The 21,046-nt window shown below is 29.3% G+C and overlaps 1 protein-coding gene across 1 annotated transcript in view; it reads left to right on the forward strand.

Annotated features, from left to right (window-relative positions):
- Window positions 1–20,711, forward strand: part of LOC111639621 (dynein heavy chain 6, axonemal-like) — a gene marked incomplete at its 5' end in the record, with an annotated part of 117,688 nt that extends 96,977 nt beyond the window's left edge. The window contains 7 exons of the mRNA XM_023385518.1: window positions 3,743–3,825; window positions 4,745–4,982; window positions 6,448–6,546; window positions 15,376–15,579; window positions 17,692–17,748; window positions 20,109–20,281; window positions 20,357–20,711. Coding sequence (XP_023241286.1) covers window positions 3,743–3,825; window positions 4,745–4,982; window positions 6,448–6,546; window positions 15,376–15,579; window positions 17,692–17,748; window positions 20,109–20,281; window positions 20,357–20,624 — 1,122 coding nt within the window. The remainder of the gene's footprint in view (window positions 1–3,742; window positions 3,826–4,744; window positions 4,983–6,447; window positions 6,547–15,375; window positions 15,580–17,691; window positions 17,749–20,108; window positions 20,282–20,356) is intronic.
- Between the last annotated feature and the right edge of the window lie 335 nt (window positions 20,712–21,046).

Raw genomic sequence — 21,046 nt, forward strand, 5'->3', positions numbered from 1 at the left:
GATAGTAATCTCTCCGTGGCGTGGCGTTTGACAGGGCGCGGAAAGTAGTTCGGCTGCCTGATGACGTTTTACGTAATTATAGGAGTTTTTTTACCGTTTTTTACGGATACCGTCGCAATTTTTTCGCTGTCTTATAGGAATCGTAATTATAGGAACCCGTTTTATAGGGGGGTCTACTGTATTTTGTTGTGGAATGCATTTTGGAACAAGCCCCTCGTCAGCTATTACATAACCACCATATCTTTTGTAATGGTTATTGTAAGTTCGCTGACATCCAGGGGGAATTGTTAATCCCGCGTCAGGATGATCTAGGGTCGTTCACATGTGGGTGTGGCAGAGGAGACACAGATGACAAGAATCTCACAAAAACCCATTTATTTTAAACATAAAAGTAAACTTACACTAAGGAACAAAAATGTTCTTTATACAATTGGAGGTTTGAATTGTCGAAGGTGTTTCTAATGTTGCTCGAAGGAAAGCTCCAGGGCAACGGCAGGTGTGGAGATTCGTTAGTCTGTGTCTGCAGTCTGAGTCTGTAGTCACAGGTTACCAGTTGGGCACAACAGACAGAAAACTGCTTTTGCGCGTTGACTAACCATGTGCAGGTGCAGTTTTCAGAAAGTGAGTCTGTCCTTGAAAATCAGGGATTATATCAATCTCCGTTCTTTGTTTTGTTTTCTTCTGATTGCTTCTACGTCCCTTTTTTTCTCGCTCCCCGATTGGTCTCTCCTCTGTCTCTAAGCGAAAGACGATTCCTGTTCAAGTCACCAGAAAGATCTGCTTCAAAGAATCTACTTGACACCATCCGTTACTCTGGATGCAAAATGTTGATGGAACTTTGAAATTTGCACTCATATTTTCCACCATTGTTGTCTAGTCTGTGATGTTTTCGAAATTTAACGTGATGTCCCTTTTTGTTATTAACCTTTCCCCCTTTTCAAAATTTCAATGTTCTAATTATTTGCATATGACCGACTTGTCAAAGGTCCATCCCTACTGCCGGTCGTTCGTTTACAATTATTAATCATTTATAATTATTGCGTTCTGTTTACATCAATAGCATTTTTTTTTTCTCTCGTCGCAGTTTCATATAACTATCACAACTAATCTGATCTTTGATCGGTTTTTAACAATAGACAATTTTTTTTCTAGTTTCGTTTTAATAAATTTCTAATAATAAATCTTTAATATCAACCCGTTTTTGGGACCTCACATTATGTAGTGTTTGATGAGGAACTTGCTCCAGACTTTGTTATAGAATATCTACTTATTACTTATCTACTGTTAAAGATGTCTTGATTACTTTACAAACAAAGATTAATTATTTCTTCCATAAATAAATTTATGCTAAATATAACATAAAAATAGTGTAAGTGCTATATATTAAATGTAAATATTGACTAGATTTGTATAAATGTACACACAAATAAATTAAATTTATGAAACTTGTAAAAATTTTTATCATTATTTCATTGTGATCAAACTGAATTATTTGAATTTGAGTTTAAATGTAATACATTTCAAAAAATAAATTCAGATTTATGAATATGAAATTATAAATTTTTAGCTGACATTGGTTGGGAAATTTTTTCCTACAATTCATAACAATCCTTTATTAATCTTTTATTTTCAAAATAAGCAAATTGTTATGAAGATATCGGAATAGAGAAATTTTGATAAATTTTAAAAATCAATACAGTATATATTATTGATTTAGTATTAGTCGGTCTATGTCTGTAATAATATGATCAGACATGTATTATGGATTTACAATGCTTGGGGCCATATATATGAATTATTATATATTTCTGATAGTACAAACTGATGATGAATAAAACAGAGGTGTTTTAAGATTTTCAGTATTAATATTACAGGTAGGCCTCCTACAATGCGGTAGATACGTTCCTTGAAAATACCACGTTGTGGGAAATCGCGTTATAAGAGACACCAACTTAATACAAAAACTGGGATTCGGTTCTAAAAAGAGAAAAACTTGCCGTTTGAATGGCGTTTTTTGAATTTTTCAAACCAGCCATTGCTAGCCACGAATTTAACACTGGTTTCATCAGCCGACGACTGTCCCATTTGTTTTAAATAATCAAATATTTTTAAGGCTTTGTGTTTAACTGCACTTTTATTTAAAGGCAACCGTTTCTTGTTCATATCTTCTACCCATAATATTAGCACTTGTTCCATTTGTTTTTTTTTATTATAGGTGCTCTCAGACGAGCAACATTTTTTGCAAGAATAGATGATCCGGATGTGACTGAATTCCTAATCTTTTCTTCCTATTGCTTAATCAACCGAATAGTTGACTCATTTAAATTAAAATGCCTACCAATATCAGCTATCCGCTCTTGATTTTTAATTCAATCCAAAATTTCTATCTTTGTTTGAAGAGATATATTAATAAATTTCCTTATTATGACGGTCCTTTCTTTTCATTCGACATTGTTCGACATTGTTATGGCTAAAATTTTTTCAAGCAGTTTTGTGGACAGTAAAAATCGCAAAAAAATAACTTTCCTTCACTATGTTGTTAAAAATATACACCCAATAGAAGTTTATACTGTATTTTGGACCATTTTTGCGGTCCCCACCTATTGAAAGAGTATAAATTATCGAAAATTCAGTGATATATTTTGAGTGTTTATGGTAACTGATGCACATCCGTCTAGAAACCGGCCTTCCCCTGAAACTTTTATGGGAATAACACGTCAGCGTGGACAAACAGCTGTTTTCGAGGACATTTAGCTCTGTACACCAAACTGTGGCGCGTATTAAGTGATCCGTTGAGATTTTTCTGTTATGTGAAAGATAATTCGTTTCTAAATACCATAAACCGCGTTGTAAAAGTACCGCGTTGTAAGAAAATTTCCGCATTTTTCCAACCGCGTTGGAACGAAAACGTGTTGTAAAGGTACCGCGTTGTAGGAGGCCTACCTGTATTAGTATTTTAATTTAATTAGCATAGAATTTAACTTTTTATTGATGATTTGTTTTTAATTATTTATTGTTAATGGTCAGTCCAAATAACAATAAAGAAAACTGTCCAACTGTTGTATAAACTGTGAAATTTTTAGTTGATTGTTTACAATGTGAAACTTGAACACACAAGCTAAAGTTAGAGAGCAATGATTTGAAAGTAATTGGTCAATCATGCACTTATTGGCAAAGATGTCACAAGATCAAAGAAAACACAAGATCATAAATACACATAATTAGAAGTAAAGTTGGATGATGAATTCTAATGGCTCATACATGAGTAAACAGTTTCCACTATAGAAAAGTACTCAAAATCAAAATCTCAATAATTTGTGTTAGATTTTATAGCAATTTTTCTCATTTAATACTGGGTCATATGTTTATCCTTGCTAATAAGTTGCTATGCCTTTGATTAAATAAACATTTTCAGATTTAGTTTAGCTTACAAATTTAATATTTGATCATTTTGGAAACTTATAATGTTTAAACATTAGTGTCTTTAATTTTTAATTCATTATTTTAAAATATATATAAATTATCATCATTACCACTAATATTTGATAAAAATTCAAGTAAGTCGAACTGTTGTGATTATTATTTCAGCATAGGTTCGATTTTGAATTAACATTAGAGAAGAGGAAATAACTTTATTGCAAAATTCATTTTATAAACAATATAATATATTATATTAATACATATAAACATATATATCATTATTTAATTATTAAGTATTTAATATACTGTTATATTTATACAGGCTTGTAAGTCAATATGTATGTGGGTCAAGGCAATATATTCATATGCTCATGTATTTAAAGCAGTTCAACCCAAGAGAGAGAGGTAATTTTTTTATTAATAGTAATTTCATCAGTATTGAATAATTTATGAATCTTAAAAAAACATATACCAATGAAATTTTTTGTCGAAGTAGTTATAATTTACAATTGTTAATTGTTAATTCATAATAAAACAGTTAAATATAAAATATCCATTAAACAAATATAAATGAATATAATGATTATAGTTGCTCTTATTAATACATTTCTTTATATATTTTTAATATATAAATTCTGAATGGTTTAATATATTACATGTTTTTTAAGCTCATGTCAATAAAAGATTTAACTGTACTGTGATTTCTGTTATTCAGTATTCAAAAAGTGAAGTATTGTATTGTTTCAGTTGTTCTTTACACAATCTGCAAAAATCTTTTCTATGTAAACAGAATTCCTTAAGATATTGTAGATTTTAGATCAGTCTAATATACCTGAGCCAAAAAATCAAAAAATTGGGGGAAAATTCTATCACTGCAGGTGAGCATGTGTGTGTGCGCATTGGTATCTACTGTATTTTGTTTAATATCTCAGAATGGAGTAAAGACTAAAAAATGAAATTTGGCATGCTAACTTGTATATGAGGGGCATTGATGGCATTAAATTTTGGTGGTTTAAGATCAGAGGGTTGGAGCAATAGAGAGAGATTGGGTGTTATACGTTGGATGAAGTTAGATTTAATGAAAATTTTAACACAATATATGTACAGTACTCTTTTATATTTAAAATTGTATATTAAATATATATTACTGTCATATAGCACTTGTATGTGACTATATAATGAGCTCGTTCAAGTTAAAAATTAGTAATAAAAGTATAATTTTTAAAAATGACATGCCAAGTTTGCTTTGTACATAGTAAAGAAATTCTTAAATATTTATCAATTAGACTTTTAAATAAAGAATTAAAAATTCTTATTATTACAGATTGGCAGAAGTGGAACGAGAACTTAATGAAATTAAAGCTACATTAAAAGAAAAAGAATTAAAACTTGCTGAAGTTGAAAGCTATATTAACGATTTAAGAAAAGAGTATAAATTGAATTTAGAGAAACAAGGAATGTTAGAAATGGATATTACACAAACTGCAACACAATTGAAAAGAGCTTCTCAACTTACTAGTGCACTTTCAGATGAAGCAGAACGATGGAAAATATCGCTTCAGGTGTAGAAACCATTTAATCGCTTTTCATTCTCAAAATTAATTTATCAAAATCTGGGATTCATATTAAAATACAGGAGCAAAAAGAATCAATTTAAAGAGCCAAAGTTTGAAAATTTATATTATCCACAAATCCATGTATCATTCCCAATCATAACATTAACACGGTATAGTGGTACCTCAGGATACAAACGCCCCAGCATATGAAATTTTCAGGATACGACATGAAATTTGAACATAATTTTGCTCCACGATATGAACAAAATCTCACCATACGACGTTACATTAGTTTGCAGCACCATTTTTTATTCATTTCTGTTCATCGGTCTCAGTCCGCGTGTTTGTTTCGTCGTGGAAGGATCTCACTCGATAAAGGAAATCTTGAGGTATTATCAGAAAGTGACTGATTTTATTGAAAAGAAACATCCCAAAAAGGTTCACACTGGCCGTATTTGCTGCTTGGATTAATTACATTTGCCTAAGTAATTTTAGAAACATTTTAAAAAGTAGGTAAAGCCAAACCTCTTTGGATAGATATTTTACCAAGCGAACTCTTTCCAGTGAAAGTGCTGTTGGAAGTGAAGGAAAGAAAGCAAAAAGCAGTAAATAAAAAATTTAAAATATATATATAAAACAGAAAAGTTAAACAATTAGTGTTAAATTATTTTTAAGTTATTGTTACATTATGTTATGTAAGTTAAATTTTAGTATCATTTCCCTTCTCCCTCTCCTCTGCCACCAGTTTACACCTCCACCAATGTCTATCCTCAAAGGTAAAGTGCAAATAAAACTACATTTTTTTTAATCAATTATTATTTTATTATGGTTATTTATACATTTACAACTACAAAATGCATTTTTCAGTGTTTTCCTTACTAAAGTTTTTTTTTCAATGTACTACTTAGCTTTAATTTGAGTGTGTTTTTCGTGTTGGAACGAATTATTTGGTTTTACATGTAATCACATGGGGAAAAATGATTCACCTTATGGCATTTTCACGATACAATCTGAGTTTCAGAATAGATTAATTTTGTATCTTGAGGTACCACTGTATATCAATTTTACATCATAATTATTATTAAAAATATCTAATGTTAAAATTCATATATAAAATAAAATTATTATTTTATAAAACTAAATAGTAATTAAAACTAGTAATAAGCAAACATATATTAAAAATTTTTAATGAAGTAACCAATATATCTTTAACAAATGGGTAATATTGGAGAAACACTAACACTGTTGACCTAAGTTAATGGATCATCTTTGGGCATGAACAGATGTAAGAACAATGTCAATGCCCTGTTCACACATGCCATTTTTGGCCCATTAACCAGGTCAAAAATATTAGCATTTCTTCAATCTTATCAAATGTTAAATAAAGGTGTATTAGTTAATTCATTAAATTAATTACAGTGGCTAGTTTAACTTTAAAAATATTTAATTCTGAATTTTATAATCCATTTAGGAAAATGAAAATAAACTAGCTGTTGTAATTGGTGATTCTTTATTATCGGCAGCATGTATTGCTTACTTAGGAGCCTTTACCAATGAATTCAGAGCATCTGTAAGTATTTTTATGTCTAAATTTGTAAATGCATTTTAGAAATGAAATATATTAATAAATATTATAATCAAGAATTGGTAGCAAATTATTGTGTCTTTTTCTTTAATAGTTAATGTTATGTAAAAATTCTGTTGTTGGCATTTTAGTAATTACAGTAGAGCATCGATTATCCGACCCCGATTAACCATCATTTCGGTTAACCGACCATTCTAGTCGGCAAATTTCAAATGTCCGCTAGTGATGTGGCGCTACAATATTTGGCTATGTCTTGGCTACTTTAATATTATTTTCGTTAAATTTTTGCGTGTTTTAGATGGCAACATCGACTCCACCATTGAAGGGAGGCCAGTATTTAAACGAGGCTTAATTTTCTAATTATGAGTGGTGGTTTGTTTTGTGAGCAATAAAATAATTTTAAAATAATTTTTAACGATATAATAGCGACGATTATTATTTTTAAAAAATTGTTAGGCTTAACATCGATGAAAATTCAATGCAAAGTTGGTTAATAGTGATATACTATTATACTAATATACTATGCTAATAATGTATTTTTTTCATTCTTTTCGATTATCCGATTTTTTCAGTTATCTGACCAACCTGAGTCTCCAATTGAGTCGGATAATCGATGCTCTACTGTAACTTTTTATAAACGAAGTAGAAATATAATATTAGATATCAAGAGATATTTTCAAATATAAATATCATCTGAATAAATACATAAATCTACAGTATTATTCATTGAAAATAATTCATAATATTAATGAATTTTCAGAACTTATTTTCCTCATACAATTTTTAATGTTATGATAAAAATTGGTATTGGATATTGTTTAGCATTCACCCAGAACATTTGATTCTTTTATGTATGAATGAATCACAAAGAATTGCTATCTAAAAGCATATATGTTATCACCAGAAAAAAGTGAATTTTAATGAAAAATCATCTTAGAAGTTCAGAGAACAGCAGAAATTTGAAGTAAATTCACATCACATCTTTTTGCTTTACACTAATTTCTTGTGTCATTTTTTTATTAATATTTTAAGATTCTTGAATTTTTAAATTATAGTCTCATTTATGAATCCCATTGAAAAAAGTTTTAGGGAAATTACTATCACTTTAACATATAGGAAATAGTAGCACTAACCACTTTAACATATAGGAAATAGTAGCACTAACCCTTTCTAAGGAACCAATTAATTAATTAAATTAATTAAGTAATTTAATTAATACCCATGAAGCTTAGTTGTCAGTACCATATTTAATTGCTAAGGAGATTTGAAACAGTGATTATAATGGTTTTTTTTTTTTTGTAGATATAGTGTCAAAGAAGATATCTTTGACCTGCTTTAAACTAAAACATGCTTCTGTACCATAATACAGTGAGGTAAAAGTTGTCGCATAGAAACATTTTACAATTGCAGGGCAGTTTAAGAGAGNTAATACTTTGTGGATTCAATCCTTTGATCTTAGAGTGGAAGCCGTAAGCTTTACTAACTATACTACAACAACTGTTATATTTCATCTTCCTCTGATAACTTATATGCTAATAGAACTACAAAACACTCAGTTTTAAACAATATTATTTTGAAAACTAAGGTCATGGATGAAACAACGAAGTCCAGATCGATTATTTTTTGTGCACTTTCACAATGTTAAAGCTTGTGAAAAGCCACAACATCATGCCTCATAAGAACTGTACATATGCCCTAAATTAAATTTAAAACTTCATATTAAATTTGATACTTGAGAATTTTTATATATTTCTAATATAATAAATAATAAATTATATTATTAAATTTATTATTAAAATAAAACTTTCTATTATCTTCAGGCTAATCATTGGATAAAGTGTATGGAACAAAACAATAGCTTGAAAGTATTAAAATTCTCAGATGATGATTTCTTATTGAATTTAGAAAATTGTGTAAGACTTGGATTACCAGTTTTAATAGAAGAGGTATTTTTTTTATTAATATAATATATTAAATTTGATTTTTTATAACTAAATTATAATAATTTCTTCTGTGTTTTGATATTAAATTAACATATGCAAGATTTAAAAATTCAGAGTGTAAGACTATGTTTATTTTTATTTTTGATTAAAAAAAAAAGTAAAAGTGTTAAATATATTGTGGTGTATCCCACCATGTATATATACGTTTTATTAATTAATCTTTTAAGTTATCTGTAATTTCTTCATCTACATAATTAAACTGCACTATTTTCCTTGTTCAACTCTCCCAACCTATATGTGTTTTCTGGCTAGTTTTGGGCTGGAAGGGGCATCGACCAACTTCACAACATAGGGAGACAAGCTTTTGTTCTTTTCTTGGAGAGTCAAGTGAGAGGAGAAGCATGTGAGGAGAGAGGAGAAAGGTGTGAGTAAGACAGGGTGACAATGAGAAAGGAACCAGAGAGAGAGACTCAGTCAACGGAGATTCAGAGGAGTTGTGTTAAAAAACTGGTACTATCAAGATATAAAGAAGGATTTGTAATTGGGTATTTTATCCTGTCAAATGGTGTCCACTTGGTCAGGTTGTATCTTCTCAATTAATTGTGATAGACATCGCAAATTGCCCAACTCGCTAAACAAATAAAACGGACCCCCTTCTAATATAATCTTTATTCTTTCTCTAATCTAAGTAACATTAGTTTTAGTTTAATTTAAGTTAGTTTTAATTAGCATTATAAGATGATTAAAACAGATTGTGAACTGGCCAGTTTCGGGACTCGCACATGTAACCAGATCCGTGAGCATTGTAAACGAGGAGAAATAAATGCCCCATGGCCATTTATTTATTAGAAAAATAAAAATACAAACAAAGAACATATAACACAAATCATTGCCACATATATAGGTAACTAGCTGTTACCCATGACTTTGCCCGTGCGGATTTTGCAAGCAAACCCCATTTATATTCAGTATTTCAACAACCATAGTAATTGTTATATAACATCTACCACTGAGAATGATGAGAATTGCTGAGTATTTCTCAGCAATTCTCATCATTTATCAAATTGAAAATAGTTCATCAAATGAACTATTTTCAATTTGGCCAATTTTCTGGAATGTTTACAATCATTCTATAATCGAACCAATATGCAATAACAAATTCAAATTTATAACGGTTCGAACATTTGGTTAAAAAATCGAAATATATAAAAATATTTATAACAATGTTTGAAATGTTATCAATTTAATACATCTAAGTACTGAATGAAAACTAAATGTAGTTGAAAACAAAAAAATCGCATTTAAAATATTACAGTAGAAGCCGTTCTTCAGGTTAAGCCTTAATCCTCTCCCTCTCCCCCATGGGGAGAATTTCCAAAAATCTCTTCTTAGTGTGCATTTTCATGAAGTATCCTAATAGTGTACAAAATTTCACCTCTTTAGGTTCAGTGGTTTGCTCTGGACAATGATGAATCAATCAGTCAGTCAGTCAGGACAAGTAATTTTATATATTTAGATAACAGGAGAAAAATTTAACAAAAAGAAATACTTTGACATTATTTAAATGTTTCGATTAATATAATTTATTCAGCCAAAACAAAACAAATATAAAGTAATATGAGTAAGACTGACACTCACTAGAATTGATAAAAGAAAAATTTTAAAATTGTGTAGTACAATAATATCCTTTAAAACTGTGGTTATTCAAAAGTTATAATTGTAATGACAATAAAATTTAGTTTTTTCAACAATAATAAATCTAGCTTATCTCAAAATACAACTCATATACCCATTATTTAAGCAAACCTTCATTATCCACTTATAATGCTGTATAGACTTAATGGTTTCTTTCGTTTTTTTTGTTTTTTTTGCTTTATATTTTTATTTGTTGTTTTCTTGGAGCATTTGAAAAGGACAATTTCATTTTTTTGTCTCTTTCTCTCTCTCGACCATCTCACAGTAAATCAAACTGCAGATATGACATCATATATTTCTACCCCTGCCACGATGTGATGCTATTCCCACCAATACAACACTTTATCCACCTGTGTTTCCACCTAACTGATGTTTGCATCATGTGTCCAGGAGTCCAGGAAAAGACCAAAAATGTTTAGGTTTTAAGAAAATTTGTCAAATCCTCAATAATTAATTATTTTTTAATGTTAAAGCTGATTTTATAACTGATGAACAGAAACAGTCTGATAATTTAATTATCAAGTAATTTATAACAACAATCCAGAGAAGCAGTCCAGATACTGAGCCTTGAGGACATTTTTTATTTAGGGAGCAGGTTTTTTAACAAAGCCCAAATTAAGCTCAGCTCGTCTGTCTTTTAAGAAATGCTTGAGCAAATAGAAAATATTTTGTGTTACTTTGGTGTCTCTGATAAATTTTAAAATTGAGGGCACTAGGCATTGTCAAAAATACAACTTTGATATCTAGAAATATTAACAAACACATCAATCTCTTCTTTCCTTGCTGTAGACTATCACTCAATTTAACGAGGGCATCTTCTGGAGAATGCTGGGACATAAACCTATATTGGTCATTAATCAAAAACTTTTCATCAGGTGAAACTTAAATAAATAAAATAAAAAAAAATAAAATAAATAATAGAAAATGTAAGGGAAATTTTAATTCACTATACAACTACTATTTGACTAATTAACTAAGAAGTCATTATATACTGTACATAACCTGGGGTATGCCTGTATATATATCTTCATCTACTTCCTACTTCTAAGCAGTTTCAAACCCATTTCTGGGTTTGAAAGGATGGTTTGCTGGTCCATTTCTAGACTTTTCTGTATTTTTATAAATAAACAAAGAATCATAACTCTTTGTTTATTCTTGCAATCACAAAATGCTAACGTAAACAATTTTATATAAATATGAAGAATTTATAACCTTGTTATCAGTAACTGAAATTTATTAAATTTACTTGAATCTTAAAAACAAAAAATTATTACTAAATAATAATAATGTAGTATCCTTCACTTTTTCTTTTTACATTTATCTTGAAATAATCAATATAATCTATGGTGTTTGAAAGTTCAGAATGATCTTTAGAGAAAAAACATAAATGATACAAGAAAAGAAATCATTTCTGTATCATTTAGATACCTAGAAATTTATTAGCATTTTATATAGATATCAGGATTATTTCCAAGGTAAGATAAAAATGTAGCTACTAAAAGGACACCATTTAGTAATCAATACAAGAAATTCTTGTTAGTTTGAAATTCAAGAGACAAAGTAATTGTGACTTTGGATTATCAAGTTTCAAATTATTTAAGATTTACATTAGTGTTGCAACGAATAGTATATTCAACCTCAGGCCAAATACCGAATATTCGGCCAGGAGCGTGGCCGAATAGCTGAATATTCGGCCAAACTATTCGGCTTGATTAACGAACTACAAAAATTGGCGCGCAAACCACATTATGGCAAGGAGGCTCTCTATTGGCCTGCTGTCACTACGCTTTGCCAATCGCATTAATTCTTGGCAGTTGTAGCTGACAGACAAGAGCATCATGGAAGTATGTGATAAATGATGATATCAAATGTGGATAACAACGAAATGACCTAAACGTGTAAATAACGGAAAAAGAACAGAGAAGGACCTCAAAGTGAAAATGTGAAAATAAATGTGAAATTGAGTTGATAACATAATCGAACAAGTCGAGGCAGCTTATTGGCACGAAATTCGCGGCCGTCAGTTCCAAACAATTGTTGTCATAGACTTCGGAAAGCTAAATGCTTGCAATGAAAGTCACTTAGCATGCACAGGCGAAAGCCTGGGACCGTTTGGGCTACCAAGCTGTTTCAAATCTGTAAAATCATAACTGTGGCTTATACTGACGTCCTATCTGTCTCTTTTTTCCATTATCACCAGGCTATGAGTCACGTAATTGTAAAATGGGGAATCTACGACAGAAAAGTGACAAATCAAAAGTATCATGAGTGGGGTATTATGATGTATGCATAGTCATACGTGGACTAGAGCAATAGATGAAAAAGAAAGGGAAGAGCAAAGACGAGTGCTTAAAAAGGAGGATAGGCAGGGACAGACCCTCGGATGTGTGACGATTCTCGAACGAATAGGTGTGTACTGTACGTGTGCTGATCTTTGTAATTATAAATTGTGAATACATGTGACTAATATTTTCTTTTTTATTTAGTGCATGTTATAAGTTATAAATAAATATTAACAAACAACACTACCCAATAACATTAAATCTAAATACCAAAATGATTAATTTACTGTGTTTTTGTTATTTCTCATTCCTGTTTTTAGGTATTCAGTATTCAGTTGAATAGTGATTTAAATGTTTAGTATTCATCCAATATAGCAAAAAATAGGCCGAATACCGAATAGTAACAGAATATTCATTACATCACTAATTTACATATTTCTGTACAGTTTGCCAAATGCCTTGTAACTGATGTAATTTAGTAAGCAAACAGAATACAGCTATGTATATAGAACACTATTTTTTTAAAATTAATAATAATAATATGAATAAACTGCAGGTAAACAGCACATATCTGCTGAGAATCTCACAAGTTGCCAGATAGGTTTTATAGAAAGTAAAAAGTATTTTTTAAAATGTAGCCCAAATTACTTTTTAGTGGCCCAAATGTAATAGACTAAAGTTTTACAAATATCTCAATCTTCTACTTGTATTCCAATCTTGCAATCTTGAAAACCAGCTGTATTTTATGAGATAAAAGGAAGAAAAGAATAATTCTTAGGTAAGGTGACACTTGAAAATGTTACTGTAAAAGTAAAGCCATATTAACCACATTAGAGTTGTTCTTGGTCATTGTTCTCTTATAGTATGGAGACATTTCAATCTAAATGAATGAGTTAACATATGCATATCTCAGTTCTGATAGAATTTTCACTTCAAATTTTGAAGTAGCCATATTTTGAACTAACCAAATTCCTTAATGTATATTCCTCTATATTTCCATTAATGACAAATAGTACAGTTATGAACTAATGGAGTTTCAAACAATTCAAGTTTGAGTTAGCAAGGATTCTCTGTACTAAATTCAAAACAAGAAAAAGGAAAGAAAGTGCAAATGGATATACAATAATATTTTGAAAATATTATAAATACTACAATATAAATGTGCACATTTATAAAAATGAAATAAATAATTAGTAATATTAAATACCTTTTTATAGTTACTGTTACTTTTTTCCTAAAACAGAACTTTATTTTTGTCATCTTATACATGTATTGACAGAAATTCTTTTAGAAAACAGCACTATATGTGTGTATATATTGTCTTTGTTTAAATATATAGATCTTTAATATATTTTATACAATATTATGGCCGGCGGCCACACAATCATGTCTTGGTGTGTGTGTGCTCTCACATATCCACTGTACCCAATACTTTTTATAGTTGGATCAGAATGACCAGATAGCAGGCAATTCAGCAAAATGGCCATTTTGTTTCCTTCAACCAAATGTTCAAAACTCAAACATTTCTCAATCTCCATCAATTGTGCTTAATGTGTTTGACTGTGTCACACGGGCATTCAAAGAACAGATTTGTGCAGTAATGGGAGAATTTTGATTGGGCATGTAACTTTTTTTGTCAATGAGTGTATATTATATTGTAAATTTTCTGTCAAATACAATTCTTTAGATAACATTACACTTCACATCAAGAGAGAGGGATTTGGGAACTAATGGGTTGAAATTGTTCTGAACTGTACTTATGTTTTTCAAACATCAAGAATTCAAGTCTGGTAAGATCAAATGACAGTTGTGGTTCAAAAATGGAAATAGAATTTATTGATTTCTTCACTTTTAAATTGAACAGTATTGTGATATTTCAAATTTTATGATGGTTCAGCAGAGCAAGATCAAGTACTTTTTTCTTTATTCAACAATAAGAACACCTTCTCTTCTTTTTTTTATTAATGAGTATATCTTTGATTTTTGAAAACATTCTTCCAAATTATTCCCACAAACAGCTTTTGATGGGAAACTGAGACACTTCTTTTTTTAATTGTCTCTTTCAAGTGTCGTATGATTGTATATAAGTTTTTGATTTATTATACAGTATTTAACATAAACTATTACACGATGATATGTGTGTAATAAACATGCATATCATTGTATAATAATTATCATTTTTATTACACACACCATACACAGTGTTAGAAAACATATGTATGAAACATTACAATAGAGTCATAATTAAAGATAAAACATTCATCATGAAAGATCAAACAACTCATTTATTGACAAATAAAATAAATGTTTTGTAGATAATTATTTAAATAATTCTTTGAAAAATTGATTAAAACAAAAAGTTTCCCAAGAAATGAAGATGCATTATATGTATCACATTTGATAATTTTCATCTTCCATGTTTATATTTTAGAGATTTTACAAAAAGATTTTATTCTTGCATAAGCATCATTTTATACCTACAACACTTACAAAAATGGATAAGATATTTATTGTGCCTGTTTCTCTTTTTCAGATGTCAAACCAAATATTTTACTAAACTCTAGAAATACTAAATTTTAGTACAATAAATGCACCTTACAACAAAAATGTTGCAATGTTAAATATATGAAAGTTTTACATAAAGATGTGTCTGTGAAGTTGATATATATAACAATTGTTTTAATAACTGTGCCTTGATTTCAATTTATAATAGAACATGGCATAATATCAACTACATACCGTATAATATCAATATTGAAAATAGTTTGGCAGCAGTAATGCCTAATTTTAACTGTTTTTAACTGTTAAATATTTATACACACTATCACTTGAGCCAATAAAAATAAATTAAATTTTTAATTATAAGTTAAAAGTAATAATTTTTTAAATTTCAGATTATTAAGGAATGGATAAATAAAAGTATTGAACTTGATATTCCTGTTTCCACCGAATTTAATCTCATCAGATTCATGACCAATCCTTATGAAATTCAACAGTGGGAAAGTTATGGGTTACCGAGATATGCCCAATCTAGAGAAAATGCCATTTTAATTACTAGAGGAAAACGATGGCCTTTAATAATTGATCCACAAAAACAGGTAATCTTAATTAAGTTATATACAAAGTTATTTAATATTTAATGCATTTTTTCTACTGTCTGGTTGTACATTTGTTATTGATTTTACACATATAATCTATCAAATGCAGTATTTTTGCTTCTCAATCTTTAAAATAATTAGTCATTAATTCTAGAAATGAATGGTAGAAATCTGTGTAAACTATATGCATTCTTTTAAAATTCGTTAGAATTTATTAAAAATAAAATATTTTTTCTATTGTGATTATTTATTCAAAATAAAATTAAACCCANAGTAATTTAATTAATACCCATGAAGCTTAGTTGTCAGTACCATATTTAATTGCTAAGGAGATTTGAAACAGTGATTATAATGGTTTTTTTTTTTTTGTAGATATAGTGTCAAAGAAGATATCTTTGACCTGCTTTAAACTAAAACATGCTTCTGTACCATAATACAGTGAGGTAAAAGTTGTCGCATAGAAACATTTTACAATTGCAGGGCATTTTAAGAGAGTAAAGCATTTCCAAGGAATTCAGACATTTTTAAATAACAAAAATCAATCTGTTTTGTAAGGCTTTATAAATGAAAGGAATGATTTTAATGTCAATTATACATAACAGTAAAGAAGAGTAACCCCCCTGATTTAAACAATTTACAGAAAAGTATGCTAATAAAAATACTTCTAATGAGCCAATGTTGAGGTAAGTGTAATTGAAATTAATACAACAGTTGCCAGTCTGTAACAATCCATACTTTTTGTTGTTTCATTACTGCAAATGAAGCCAATATTGTTGGGGTGTTAATGGCAGGATGCATAGCAGTTGCTTTGCATGCAAATTTGTCTTTGCTTGTCATCTATCAATGGGATATGGTTAGAGACAGTGTTCTATAGCAAGGCTTTCATTTTTCTTTGGATGATGGACAAAGATATTATTACAGCTGTTCATGCTTGTATCACAATTAGGCAGGGCTGTCAAGAGTTGTTGCCTCCGCACCCCTGCCTGATTGTGATACAAGTTGTTGCCAGACCCAGGAGTTAACGTTTATTGTTGTTATGTACTTAATTAGTGCATAAAATAAACACATTGTGGGATGTTGTCCAAGCTTTTGTGAATTTCAGACCTGGGAAATTTATTCCATCATCCTCCCTCTCTTCAGCCATGCAATCAAGCAATTGTGGTGTTTCGTTGCGACAAGTACAATGTCCCGCGAGCGGAAAGGTACGAAATAAATACACTTTGGATGTATTGAACACAAAGATATTTATTGTCACTTCGAAACAGGTTCGTTTCTTCCAGATCCCAACAATACAATGATCACTGTACGTACAGGCGTTAAAATTCGATCTAACAAACAGCGGATTAATTGAGGGTTACGACNATGAACTAATGGAGTTTCAAACAATTCAAGTTTGAGTTAGCAAGGATTCTCTGTACTAAATTCAAAACAAGAAAAAGGAAAGAAAGTGCAAATGGATATACAATAATATTTTGAAAATATTATAAATACTACAATATAAATGTGCACATTTATAAAAATGAAATAAATAATTAGTAATATTAAATACCTTTTTATAGTTACTGTTACTTTTTTCCTAAAACAGAACTTTATTTTTGTCATCTTATACATGTATTGACAGAAATTCTTTTAGAAAACAGCACTATATGTGTGTATATATTGTCTTTGTTTAAATATATAGATCTTTAATATATTTTATATTAAAGTTTTATATATAAAGATCTGTTTAATTTATTTATAAAAATTAACTTTGATATACTTTTTTAAGGCTTAATATATAAACTGACAGAATATATCTTCAGAGAAATAATTAAGCATTTTTTGGAATTTTTCTTGTCCTATATAAATGTTATTTCAGATTAGATACTGTACTTTGTATAATTATATAGATAAATGGTTTTCATTACGTTATTGAACAATGAATGAAGATATCATTATTATATAAGAAAATTTTATAGTATATTAAAATGTAGCAATGAAGAATATTTTAACTCAGGCATTTATATAATAAAAATTTTTGAATATAAAAAAATACCGATATTATTCGTTTAAATAAATATAAATTTTTATTTCAAAATTAAAGTCTTAAATATTTAAAATTTAATTTTGTAGGTTGGAGAAACTTTAGATCCATGTTTAGAATCTTTAATGATGAAACCATTAATGGGGGTAAATAATAAATTTAATTATTTTTAAAGTTAAAAATAATTAATTTTTTAATTTTAAGTTAAATATTAAACATTTATATTTAATATTTTAGTGTAATTTTTTAATATTTATTTTTTTAAGAAATATTGTAAGTAATAAAAATGGAAAATATAACTTTAATAAAACAAATGTTATAGTCATTAACCCTATATCAAATATATCAAACCCTAAATTAAGGAGACACTTGCTTTCAAATAGACAAAACATTCTTAAGAAGATTTAAATTTTTATCTCTAGTGACCACAAGAAACATTCTGATAAACATTCCTTTGGCAGTTCCTAATGGATTTACTTTTTCTATCAAGAATCTTTTACAACTATTAAATAAGTTGAATGGAAGTACACTAACGGACAGTAAATATAACTTAGTGTGTCATTTTATTTCAATGTTTCCATCAATCACATTGGAACTGTGCTTCTGCTCACTAACATGATCTCTTTAAAATCATTTCATCACTGCAAACACCACCACCAAATACTGGATCTGATTCACTTTCTACATTATACCTCATTTTTTGTGTTCAATAGCAGGTTTTACCTGCAAAAATATAGTGGTACAATCCACTGTGCAGAGACTTGTGTGAGTTAGTGGTCAGACAACTGGAAGCTAAATTGCTATAGGAGCATTTACTGGAAATTGAGCTATACTCACAGTATGATGATAACATTTTAATCACATGGAAAGCCTCATTGACGACATCCTGCAAAGGTTTAATGACAACTCTTATGGGTTAATATAAAATTAGACCAATTTAGGGTAAAAGAAGCTCACTTCCTAGATGTGAAAATTAGGTTAACAAATACTAGTGTTTAAACAAACTGTTTTCTGTAAATCCATGTATTACCCAACTTTTATTCTGGTCACTTCTTGCAACCTGGCCTCTTATAAAATAGCAGCATTTAGATCATTAGTGAAAAGGGTCTTTTAAAAATTTTGAAACATTCTGATTAGAACAAATAATTTTTAGGATGATGATAGGAAGTTAATGGAAATTATTACACTCAAAGGGTAGGATTATCCACACAATCACATTTCTCAGAAATATTGTAAGAACAGAAATAGCAGTTAAGGAGATAGAAGGTATTAGTATAAGGTAATTGAAAATAATGCTTTTTAATTTTTAAAAATACCTGCAGATCATTAGAAATGAATTTATAATTATATATATGTTACATTCAGTAATTGTGCATAATCATTGAATACAAACTGTACTGTATTTTCATGCATATAACTTGTGATGGTGCTGTACCCTGCAGAAAATTGCTAGAACGAAAATAAAACCTTTTCATCATTTGCCTCACCATATATTCTGTGCAGCTGATCCTGTAGGTGTCTACAGGATCAGCCATTGCTTTGTAGCATGAATATATAATAGCATATAATATGCTCCACTACATAATCCACACCATCTTTCAAACACAAATAACTTGCAGATGGTATGGACGAAAATACAATTTAATAATTATATTCTGTTTTTGAAAATTGTTAAAATAAGTAATGGTAAAATTATTATAGGGAAATATTTTAAGAACAATAGCATAATATTATACAAATGAAAACATTTTATTTTAGTAGCATAAAATAATCTACAATTTTTATTAAATGTTTTTTCATAAACTCAAATAAGCTATTGCTTTAGAGAACCAGATGGATGAGGCAGTAAATGCATCAGCCTACTGCTGTGGATATCACGATTTGAGTCCTAGGACCTCAGAAATTTTTCATGGGCAATCTATCCCAGTTATGTTGTGCCCCAGTCCCTCACCAGATGGCTGTCCACACAATGGATGTGATTAAAAAAATCCTATTCGTGACCACTAGGTGCAAAAGAGTAAAAAAATTGCTGTGATGGTCTATTAATATTTCAGTTTGATGGTAGACAAAATGAAATACTTATAACATCTCTGTATATATGGTAAAACATTTTTATTTCCACTGATGATCTGTTTGTTGTTAACAAATAGAAAGCAAATTATAATTATTTTAATATAGTAGAACAATATAAACACACTTTTGGACAGATGCCACTCATATAAAAAATTTTTTGGAGTGCAAAGGGTTATTTTGAATAAAAAAAAGTTATATAATAGCAGAATTATGGAAAAAATTATTTTATTGACAAAGCAGTAGTTAAAACTTATAATATATATTGATTTCAGAAATTAGCCAAAATGTTTGTCTTCAAAAACTTTAGTATATTTATAAAAATGCATCAAGAAATTAATTAATTCTTTCATTTTTTGGCATGATGCCTAAAAAGTTTTTAAATAAGTAATTTTAAATATTTTAAAGTATAATTTATGAACTGTTTAATTTGCAGAACAGGCAATTAACTGTACGTTTAGGAAATGATGACATTTACTATTGTCATAGCTTTTCCCTTTATATGACAACAAAATTAGCTAACCCTCAATATTTACCCGAAGTTTCTATCAAAGCGTCAATCATAAACTTCAATGTCACACAATCAGGATTAGAAGATCAACTGCTCAGGTAAATGAAGTAATTTAAAATATTGCTTTGTCAAAGCCATGTAAAAATAATAAGAATTACCGTATTTCGTTTCAGTGATGTTATGAGATTAGAAAATCCAGAACGGGAAGAAGATCACAAGCTGCTTATTCAAAATATAGCTATTGATCAAGCTCAATTGGCCGAAGTTCAAGAAAGAATTTTAACTATGCTATATACCTCAAAAGGCAATATTTTGGATGATGAGGAACTTATTGCTGCCTTAAACGAATCAAATGTAATGTATAAATACTTTTTATATTATTTTAAAGTTGTATATACAGTAAGACTTTGTTTAATGCTACCTCGATTAACACTGATTTGATATAACACTGTCTGTTCAAAGCCTAAAAAAAGCTCAAAATTTACATTGATTCAAATTATTGTGGCATTTCTTTAATTCGTATATAATATGATTGCCTAACACAAACCAATCAGCAAAAGGTGGCAATTCGTTGTAGCGCTGTACTTTCCTTAAATCTATGTTTGTTTGGTGCAATTTTGGAAAAAAATATAACATTATGGATGCCATAGGCAATATCAACTTTTCTTGGCAAGAATTAACTGATAAATGTATGAACAGAGTGTGGAAGAAGTTATGGCTGGAGATATCTAAGAATTTTCAACGAGAAGAGCCTATTGTCAACCTAATTGATACAGCAAGACTAGGAGATGTAGACAAGCAGGATATTGAGGAGTTACTGCAGGCTTCTGGTGAGAGCCTTACCAATGACTACTTTCAAGAAC

The sequence above is a fragment of the Centruroides sculpturatus genome, unplaced genomic scaffold, assembly GCF_000671375.1.
Source record: "Centruroides sculpturatus isolate CEXI.00-Female unplaced genomic scaffold, Cexi_2.0 scaffold1335, whole genome shotgun sequence".
Lineage (NCBI taxonomy): Eukaryota > Metazoa > Arthropoda > Arachnida > Scorpiones > Buthidae > Centruroides > Centruroides sculpturatus.